Here is an 11,065-nt window from a genome sequence, read left to right as displayed (position 1 = left end):
TGATGTGATTAAGCAGTGACAGGCCAAATCAGCAGGAGGTCAAAGCTATGCTCACAATCAAGCCACAGGTGTTTGGCTGTGACCGTCCATATGTCTACGAGGAGACAAGACAGCCACCGACAGGGTCAAAACAGACCGACCAGCTTCTGCTGTTTTGCAGCACTGAAAGGTGAAGAGCAGCCTCAGCAGTAAGGTTCAGCAGGGGCAGGTAACGTGGACTATGAAAACTATTGAACTATTTCACCACAAGATAAAAAGAGGGAAAAGCAGAACACAGAAATAGCATGGCGATGAATTTGCAGATCGAGTGTTGGGATGAGCTCACCTCGGATAACAGTCACGGATCCACATTTGTAACAGGAGTAGGAGAGAGCCATAAAAAGGTAATGCTGCTGATTAGAAGGGCAGGGTAGATGGGTTTCCTTGAAAGGAGACCCAAAAAAATGGGACTAATTTAAACCTGAAAAAAAGAAGTGTGAGACAATATACACTAGCAAAATTAACAGTAATCAATGGCATAGAGAAGGTCCTGTTTAGCCTACTAGAGTGACAGGGCTTGATGCCGATTATTTTTCCCCGCAGCCCAAGGACAAAAGGATATATTCTGAAAAGAAAAGGCAACAAAACGACAATGAGTAAAAGGAATTTTTATGCAACATTTCATTTGTGAAACTCACTGCAGTAAGCAACCAGCATAATAATAATAGTAACATAACAACAGCAACACCACCACCACAAGGTTAGCTAGCTCTCCATATGGCAAAGAAATCATCTGCCGTTACATTATCCAGAATGAAAATATCAAGCACCAGTCCACAAAGCACGGAAATCAATAAAAAAAAAGATCGCTCCCCTGGGGGGTCAGGAATACGTCTTCTTTCATCATGTGCAACTTGTCTGGACTCATTCAGCTTTGACTGCAATCAGAGAGTATATGCTGGACGAAATGGACCTGTTCGGGTATTTTAGTTCCTATATGAATTAGGAGCCCAAATATTAGTTAGTTCTGGTTATGGAGAGGAATCACAAAAGAGAACCGCGTGCGTGTGTGTATACACACACACACACACACAGAGCATTCGGAGAAGAAAAAACATTAGATTTTCTTATTTTGCAAATAGCAACAATTTGGTTAATGAAATCCAGAAGATAATTGCTACTATATTCTGATAAACTTGCATGAAATATGCAGGAAGCTGGTTGCAGAAGTGTAATTCCAGACAGAATATGGCCCATCACATCCTCTCTCAGGTGCTCCTTCCTCCCCTCCAGCCCCCTCATCATCATAGTATATGAATGCAAAGCAAGCTTTGCTTTATCTTCAAAACACCCCTCAAAAGTGGGACAGTGCTGCTATTTCCATGAGATAAGGAGAGGCTTAACTAACCTTCCCCCACTCTCTCCAAAACCAGGACAAAGCAGGGAATTGTACCCAAGTTTTCCAAGGGTAAGGCTGATCCCTAACTACTGGGCAGCCTGCACACATCCTGGAGCCATCCTACTTTGTTTACAGCATGGTGAATTTTAGATTTAGCACTCATCCTTGCATTCTAAAGAATAAAATAAAACTTTTTTTGCAGTAAGATGATGAAGTGCATTCCTACAATAGCAATGATACCATGAAGTTCCTTGATCAACAGTACTGCAGTTTTAAAGGTACTCGAATGCATGCTCGGTTGCTCTCCCAACAATGGGACCACAGGCTAGAAAGGCTCATGGTGCCTTACTGTAAGAATAGAAGTGACCTGCATAACTGTGCTTAGCAAGAAGCTCAAGGATAGGCTGCATACGGTGGGTTGGGATGCCCCTTCTAGTCCTATGTGCAATTATATTGTCCAGCATTCATGCATTATAGCTATGCTTTAAAAAAAATGCCAATTATTCTACTGCACGCTGTTGTACTAATATTCAGATTTTTTTTAAACAAATTTAAAGGCATTAAGAGGAAGAGCAGAAGCAGGGCATTTATCCTGCTGGCTTCTGCAGGAGAATTTGCTTCCTTATGAGCTCCTCAGTGAGTTCGCCAAAGCAAATTCAGCAAGCTAATAACAAAACCAAATCCTCTGTCCTCTCCCGGACACAACAGCCCCTTTTTACTCAAGCCCCACCACAGCAGTCTGGCTTGTCCTTGCACAACCTCTTCCCTTCAGAGCCTGCTTCTTTCACTTGCTTTCTCTTTTCTAACTCCCCTCTTAGCCAAGGACGGGCTGTTCCCCCTTAAAGGGACAGCCCGCACTGTTACACAGAGATGCGGATTCAGCTCTAAGTTCTCGTTCAAATGTGATAGCAAAACCCCCCAAAAAAGCAATTAGTTTAGCCTCTCACCGTTAAATCCATTAGTTACAGTACCTGACACTTGAAAAAGCAACCCTGCACTGGTTCAGTGCAGTGCTGGGAAAGAATATTAATTATATTGCTGAATGCTGGCCAAAACACGCTCTGAAGGAAGAGCCATATAGTGGCCATTAAATATTTATTAATATAAAGAATTAAAAGTGATACGGTCCTTATTTGCAGTTCCCAGCTATGAGGTAACAGGAAGTGAAGTGGAGAACCAGGACACATGCAATGAATAAAGTACTACACTGCGAGGAAGAACTGCATTAGTCTCTCCTGCCCCAAAGGGCCAAGTGGGGGATTGTCTTTTCCTCCTTACTCCTGGAAAGCTCCCAGCTGGAGCTGGATCACTCGACACCAGTTGGGGACCTGCTCTAGAGCAGCGGTTCTCAACCTTTTTTTGTGCTAGAACCCATTTATAAACATCAGTGGCCAGTCCCGACCCCATGCCCCTCACGCCCGACCTGTTGCCCCATCACGTGTGGGGCACGGGAGGGCCCCCAGCCGCCCCTCGCAGGCTGAAACTCTGCCTGCCTGCAAGGGAAAGCCACAGTTTCCCATGTTTTCCTCCTTTAAAGGAGGATCCATTTTTAAAGTCTGTTCATGACCCTTTCATATATTCTTGCAACCCACTTTTGGGTCATGATCCACAGGTTGAGAGATGCTGCTCTAGAGGTCTTCAGCCAATTTAATTAAGTAAAGGTCTGCCATAATATTGAGAAAAAGGCCTCAGAAAGGTCATGATCTAAAGCCCTCTGAAATGAATGGAAATTTTCCACTGACTTCACTTGTCTCTGCATCAGGAGCTCTGGGCTTAACCCCACAAGATACTTGATGCCTGGCTTTCCCACCAAGTGCCGGGGGATCTACTGGTGCTGCATTTCTCAGGACTGAGACCTCCTTGCCTGTGACCACTGAGGCTTTCTGCAGAGCACCCCAATGTTCATGCCAGGGGATGAGACCCCAGAAATTATAGAGCAAGTTACACTATCTCCACGCATGTGAGTGGGGCCTGTGCAAATGGGAAATGTTAGTGGAAAGGTCCTAAACCACTGCCCGCTGCAAAGAGCAAACCTAGCAGCTTGGAGTCTGATCCAGCCCATCTTTACTCACCAGTGGCCTGATGCAGACACCCCTCGACTCAAGGAAAGGATAGGTGTGCACCTGTACTGCTTTCTCTCTGCAAGATGTGCGCTCAGCACTGCTGATGTCAGCACATTCAAATCAGCACAGGGCTATTTCTGTGCAAGGGTGAGCAACATCAGGTCCCTTGAACCACTTGCCTTTAAGTAAAACAGCAGTGGGAGGTGACAAAAGTTGTGTAAAAAGACCCTAAAGTATTTAGGGCTTCTGTGTTTTAAAATTAACCTTTCAAATAAATGCATCTCTCTCCAGTATATAACTGCTGGCCTGCCCTGCCAGATACAAAAAAATAAATAAATCAATACCTGCATCAACAAGAATTCAAGTGAAATCACACAAGATAGGAGCATGGCCTAAAATTTGATTAAATGCATAATTTGCACTCCTGGTTTTCCAACGCACACAATTTGACAGTTTGCATCTCCCCACTTGGTTTCACAACGGCACGTGTTGTAACTCCAAAGTGTGTTGTTTTGGTCTCAAAAAGTGGCTTCTCCTGGACACGAGTGAAGGCAAAACGACTTTGATGAGGCTGCGCCTCTCAGTCCGTGCTATCAATCCCATGATGCTGGTATACTGTAGCATTATATCTTTGCCCCTTTGTCTTCATAAATGATTTCCCATAAACTCAGAATAAAAGGTGCAGTATGTCATTTCAGCTATATTGTATGTTCACTGGGGAAATAATAATGGCCATTGCTGCTGAGGGTCATTACCAGGAAAGGGGAGCTTGCAGCCATCCTTTCCAAAAAGCATAAAACAGGGAAAGCTGCAATAAATAATCATGATGAGCAGAAGGAAGAACCCAGGAACCCGTGTTTCGCTCCTGCAGCACACGCATACGGGGATTTGTTTCTCGTCCTGATGTTCGTTTGCAACTCGACAGAGCGGCTCCCTCACAACCGGTGACTCCTATAACCTGCAAGTTTATTGGCGGCGGCCATGCGGTTGAGGAGAGGTGCGTGATGAGCGGGGGCGAGGTGCAGTCCATCTGGCTGGTAGGTGATGAGTGCTGGTCGCCGCTCCATTATTCCTCGGCTGCAAACGAGGCGCTTTTCATCCAGGGTGGCAAGCTGGTATTCACAGAAGTCAATCAGTGTGGCCACCTGCTCGTGTAATGGGAGTGACTTGCATCTTTTTTGAGCCAGGCAAAAGAAAGCTTCCACAAAGGCTTGCAAACACATCCCTTCAAATAAGGAGAGAATTTACATGAGAATCAGGGGCAGACTTCTCACATCCCGCGTTCTTTCACTCTAACGTGTCCCCTTCTCTAGCACCCGTCATCTCCACGGCTGGGCATGTGGGCGATTGCAGATATACAGACACAACCATGTTAGTCAGCTCCTTTTTTTTAAATTCATGCTGCGGCTGCCTCGAACCTTCACAAACAAAACGCCCTTCTACCTGTCCTTTAAGACCAAAAGATGACATTTTCTTTGTATTGGATAGACAAATCAAATAGCACAAAGAGGTTTGTTTTTCTTAAGTGCACCAGAAAAGCAACGTGCCCAAGGTGAGTTATAGACGGGTGATGCTCCTGAACATCGAAGGTACTCACAAGGATATACAGACATCAGCCTGACCCCAGAGCCTAGCTTCTAGAGGTAAATTTCTATAGCAACTACTGATTCTAAAGGGTTGTAAAATTGAATTGACATAAGATCAGCCGCAATTCTTGTCGCCTCAAATATTAAATTGAAACCGAATCTGACACATACCAACGTGCTGAGCTTCAGGGAATATAATCTGCCCAAGGGAAAAACAAGTCATACGTGCAACTAAAGTGTCATTTCAAAACTCAGACTTTTAGAGCTGGACCTATATCAACAGTCCCCAAACAAGAGGGTTGTTTCAGTTTGTGGCTCTGTACAGCTTCCCCATTAATGAGTGCCCTAATTAAGAAGCAGAGGCGAGTTCTCCTAAACCATGCATCCCCTCTGTGGCCTTTTTGCCAAGGCTCTGAAAAGGCAACTAATTAGCAGCAGTCATGGCAGCAGCTTTGGCTATAGTGACACTTCTCCACCAGGAACTGGAACTTCACACAGGCCGGATAGAAACACCTTTACAGCCCTTTACTGGCTAGGAACAAGCACGTCAAAAGCAAAGGGATCTGCATTTTGCCAACACTCCCTTCGTGCTTTTTGTGAACACCCTGAGTTGTTGCAAGCGCAAGGGCGCAGCTTTTGATTTCATAATCCTTTGCTCCTGCTGCTGCTTTTCTTTCCCAGCTAAGGGAGACCACAAATGGGAGGCGGGGGCTCGGGCTTGGTGCACAGTCCTTTTCCACAGGCCAAGTTCAAGGACTGGAACCTGCGCTGTCAACATGCAAAGACTATTCTGCTTCTGGCACGTGAGGAACGGGGATGCCAAGCACTGGAACAGGTTTCTCGGCAGCCAGCGTGCTCTGGCTTTTCTGCAGATCCTCTCTTTGGCTCCTGCGAAAGCTGCTGCTGCTGCAGTGGTTTTGCATTTATTAGAGATTGGCTGCACTAACTCTTATAGCTCTGAAGACTGGGACTTTGACTCGAGTGGCGTGCCTTAGGAAACTCAAGACGAGTCAATAAGAAGTGACCTTTCTCCAGCTCCTCTACTGTTCTTCATCCCTCCCGAGCTAAGACCACACACTTAGCTGAACACCAGGGTTAAGTGTCCCTCCTTTGATGAGAAATGCCCCGAGATCTTCTGTAACCAGAAGAGGTTTCCTTCATCCAAAAGGCTGCGGGATGCTGACCCAAGGCCCAGAGCCCTCCCCTGCATCAGTGCCTACAAACTTAAGACTTCTGCCAGCCCTGCTACCCAAGCACAACCCCTAAACTCATGCTCCTCTTATCCAAAGAGGAGTCCATCTCTCATTGTAAAAGTGATATAGCCAACAGAAGACTTCTAATCTCTAGCGTACTGAATGTGAAGGAGCTAAATACTCCATGTGCCCCTCGAACAGAGCAGGTCGGATTTACTTATATGAAGCACAGCTGAACTCCTTTCTTCATACCCCCCAGGTGAGGGTGTGATTTCACTGGCATCAGGAAAAATATTCTGCTTAACCTGAGCAGAACTGAAACACAGTGGGGTTGTTTAAATGGCATGAAACCTAAGCTCTTGAAGCATGCAGTAAAGGAAAGCAGAACATGGCCAAAGATTCCCTGCAAAGATTAGCCTTTCTGCTGCCCCGATGAGCAGCCAGCCTCCAACGGCCACACGCTGCAGAAACAAGATTCCTACAGCGCTCTCTGATCACACTTCGTTAACAGCGCATTACAGTGGCTGCACGTTCGCGCTAATTCCAGCATTTTAGAATCCTGCAGTAATACCATCTTCAATCCTTAATTAAGGACCCAGGCCCTGCTGCATCTTTGAGGAATATCAGCAACAAGGAACCATTATATCCAACTTGTGTTTTAAGTGTGTGCACTAACTAGGTGAAGCAGTTAAGGTTTTAAAAACAAAACGACACACACACACTTAATTTAAGTTTATTGATGTTGCAGGAAAAAAAAAAGTTTTTTTAAACATTACAGTCCGAAATATAATTTCCTCTCATCTGAGACAGCAATTGGGGTCAGTTACAAGCTCTACGGTGAAACAGCTTGCGAAGAAATTATTGGGTTATCTAAGAGCAGCAGCTGCCGGCTCAGTAAATTATTTTATCAGTCATGGTGTGCTATAACATGAGAAACAGGGCCAATTTGGTAGCATATATATTACCTCCCCATAAGTGACACTCATGCAGAGCATTTAATGAAAAAAAGTTGGATGCTGCTGTTTTACAACGAGAATAACAGTTGCTGCGTGGCTTACCACTGGAGGCAGGCCAAGCTCAAGGCCACATCACCACAGACGTCTCAGGGAGGTGATTATGTATGGAAATACTAAACTCCATTTTTTATTTGTTTTCCAGAAACCATCTGGTTCACTGAGGCTTTAAGCAAATCCAGTAATTCCCGAATCTGGAAATGCTGGGGTTGAAGAGTCACCTGCCTGTTCAACTCACCTTCTTTTGCTAATGAAGCTCTGTCAGCTAATTGAAAATGAACCGCTTCTAAAAGCAAGTCTGCAAATTTTCCACATGATTCATGTGTGGAGAAAACAAACCCTGTCCATCAGTACCCAGAGCACCTGCAAACCCGGTCTGTCTGCAAAGGAGACCACAGCAGAGCTGGACCGAGGAGAGTGCAGCAAGGTGGACATAATGAAGTGTACAATTACTTATTTCCTTTGTAGCATATATTCAATTTTTTCCTCTTCTAATATTAGTTCTAGACATGTTGCCTCCATCAGTCCTTTGAGCAATATATTTTATGTATTGCTCTCATGCCTGATCTACATCTTATCTTTTATGTATAGAGCCACTGCATATTATACCTTACCTACCTGTAAGTTAGATAAAATAATACTTGCCTGTTTCACAGGGGTAAGGGCTTCATTAACATTTGCGAAGCACTTTTAACTCTTCAGAAATACACAAGTACTTGTACAGGTGCGATACCTGGCCACCTTCTAGCATGACTGTGAATCACTGAGACACTTGGTGCTTAAGCAGGAAAGAGATAAAGGGCTACTTTAGAAATAAAATACAACCGTATCACAGACCCTGGGGAAGCAGAGCTGGAAAAAAGACCTCACAAGGTGATCTAGGCCAGCCCTCAGCTCAAAGCATCCCTAACTAAAACCTCCCGGCCAAGGGTCTGTCCAACCAGCTCCTGAAAAGTTCCAAGGATGGAGACTGCACAGCTTTATCCTTTACAGAAGGATCATGTACATGCAGGGAGAATATAGCATCATCATCACCAACGTTATCATCATCATTAAAGAAAAATACATTTTGGACTAGGTGGAAGAGCTGAAGACACCAGCTGGACAGCTCTGTTGGCCAATATGCTACTTTCTTGTACAGAGCAAGGACTGACCCCCGAGACGGGGGGGAAGCCAATTCCTACAACCTCCCACTGTGACATGCTCCTGACCTGGACAGGATGCCTTTATCCATATGAGGGCATTAATCCTAACCAGCCCTTCCGATCCTTTTCTCGCTAGTAACAAGGGTGCCAATGGGACCCAACATGAGATGCTAAGTGTGCAGTAGACCAATTCTACTGCGCATTATCGCATCATGGCAAAAGCCACGCTATCATGCTTAGTGCACAGTAAAAATTAGTCTATGCATTAACATCACTTAAGAGGGGTGCGCTGGCATTACTAGTGCACATTTAGCTATTACAGGTACTAAAAACTTATGCACAATAACCCTGGTGCATTAATGCACATGTAGACATGCCAAAGGGCAACAGTATTTTTTGCTTTGGGAACAACTGTCCAGTAAGATGTACCAGATTCTTTTCGCAAAAGCTACTGAACAACTGTCAGGAACAGATGGCCTCATCTTTATATTGAATACGATAGTAATTGCAGAGCTTAAGTTACATTACAAGTTAAATATTTAAGCCATTAGTGGGGGGGGGGGGGGATAGGAATATTCCTATCTCAATATTTGGAAATATAGAAGATAGACTCTAAATACTCTTAAAATAGTTTTTAAAAAATTCTTATTATTTGCTAACAGTCTCCCACCCATTTTGTAAACGCAAAACTTTTCTTTGGCTACATCATCCAGAAGTTAGCTAAAATATAGACAGGCATAAAACCCAGAATAAGCCACATTCTATTGTCTTTCTCCTAAGTGGCCATTTGAATTCATACCTGACCACTATTTACACAGCGGTCACTAATTTAGGAGGACTTTCATGTTCTGGTGTCCAAGTTGAGACAACCTGGCTAATTCCCAAAAATGCAGAATATCAACAGCTCCCAGTGTTGTATGTGGTCAGCACTACAAATCTATGCTTAGATCAAGTGTTTAAGCACAGGGACACCTTAATGAATTGGGGATCAATGATTAAAATTAATTCTATATCACTAAATGTTTCATTTGTGCCAATTTGCATTAGTCTGTATTATGTCACCATCAACACGATGAAACAAATATACTGATAAACTAAAGTAGTCACAGAGCTGTTTTCCCCAAAGGTAAAAAAGCGACTGCTACAAAGCATCAGATCCAAAAATAAGACTCTACAGCATGAGAAATGAGTGAGATTCATCTCCACAATGTAGCAAAGCCTTCGTTATTTCGCGTCTATTTAGTGTTCTGTGACGAATTAAAATCTGTATTTCCTTTTTTAATACGCTCCTTATCTGACGAATCCCAAACTCCATGCAGCAAGTCTATAGACACTACCTACCTTCAACTCCTAGCATATGCACACGTAGGGATTTGGGACCAGCAAGAGAATTATACTAGAAATGTTTGGAAAATGTCACGTGACTGTTCAAGATGGATGAATTTTACAGCTCTAGTGCATGCAGGGTGTGCCAGCTATTTTAACAGCAGCAGCAAAGAAATTTAAGAGAACCGGGGTACATTTAAATTTTTCCACTTGAGCCTCAACAAAATCGCTCCAGGAATGAGTACCAGGACAACATTTATAGCAATAATACAAGAGCGAGAAGCTTTGTTTCTTATTTTGCAGGCCTAAAACGTAGAAGGTAATTAACAGGAGAAAACTAGGGTCCATCTTCAGTAAGCATAGCTTCTTATAAGCAAATAATTTTCCATTTAGTGACCTCAGGGAAATGCATAATGCAATGTGTTAAGTAACAGAAAAATGTGGCCATCAAAGTGGTCTCTTCACTATCCAATATTGCAAAGCCTCTTATTAGTACAGCAGTGATCTGATGAACATTGAGCATAAAACTGCAAATTAAAATAAATTAGAAAAAAAACAAACTACATTTGCAGAGCTTTTTGGAGGAAAAACACCCTCCTGTAAGTTTAAGCATAGCAAGTAATAAAACCAATGTTATCCCAGTGATTTGTGTGTGTGCACTCAACTTACGGTCTCAGAGGTTATCAGGGTGTACTCAAATCTATTATTACTTTCTCACCCCAGGGAAAAAGTAATTACATAAAAGAATGACTACTCTTTAGTGGGAGCAAAAGATAAGTGTCACACTCAGGAAAGAGGAAAACGCTGAGATTTCAGTTGTCTTGTTTTCCTCGAAAGGAATTTATGAAAACACTGTTGGGTAGGGAGAGGGAATGAACGCAGAGCAACCTTTAGAGTGGGAACAAGTCAGCTAAATACAGCAGTCTGTTTTCCAGGCGGAACAATGATTTATACTGCAGATGCCTGTGTAGTCTATTGGAGACCGCTCTAAAGAGATAAAACTGCCTTCAACGTCTCCGTGTGAAGCCACAAAAATATTAAGTCCATAATGTATCGAGTGTGCTAATACAGGATTGTTTGGAATATTATATACACATTTTTCTCCCCCAGAACATTTGAAGAGGGAACATGTAAAAATACCCTGAGCCCTAAAGACAAAACTTTTGCTGAATTTGCTCCTGCCTTTATTTGTATTCTGCACCTTTTACTGGAGCCTCTCATGGCACCTGAAACCCAATCACAGTTATTTATTATTTATATTGCTGGAGCACTTCCAACCAAGCCTCACTCAGCACCAGGGCCCTGTTGCTCAAGGTGATGTGCAACCTTGCAGGAGACAGAATCCACCCCCAAAAAACAGG

The 11,065-nt window shown here is 43.5% G+C and overlaps 1 protein-coding gene across 7 annotated transcripts in view; it reads right to left on the bottom strand.

The window, feature by feature from the left end:
- Positions 1 to 647: 647 nt before the first annotated feature.
- Positions 648 to 11,065, bottom strand: part of TTLL11 (tubulin tyrosine ligase like 11) — a 117,674-nt gene continuing 107,256 nt past the window's right edge. For all 7 annotated transcript variants that reach the window (XM_090022923.1, XM_090022926.1, XM_090022921.1 and 4 more), the window contains one exon: positions 648 to 4,666. In XM_090022923.1, coding sequence (XP_089879049.1) covers positions 4,377 to 4,666 — 290 coding nt within the window. In that variant the 3' untranslated portion in view covers positions 648 to 4,376. The remainder of the gene's footprint in view (positions 4,667 to 11,065) is intronic.

The sequence above is a fragment of the Crocodylus siamensis genome, chromosome 11 (genome assembly GCF_052110815.1).
Source record: "Crocodylus siamensis isolate JL-2025a chromosome 11, ASM5211081v1, whole genome shotgun sequence".
NCBI lineage: Eukaryota > Metazoa > Chordata > Crocodylia > Crocodylidae > Crocodylus > Crocodylus siamensis.
The sequence above is the reverse complement of the archived record's forward strand: the minus strand, read 5'-3'. Positions and strand labels throughout refer to the sequence as shown.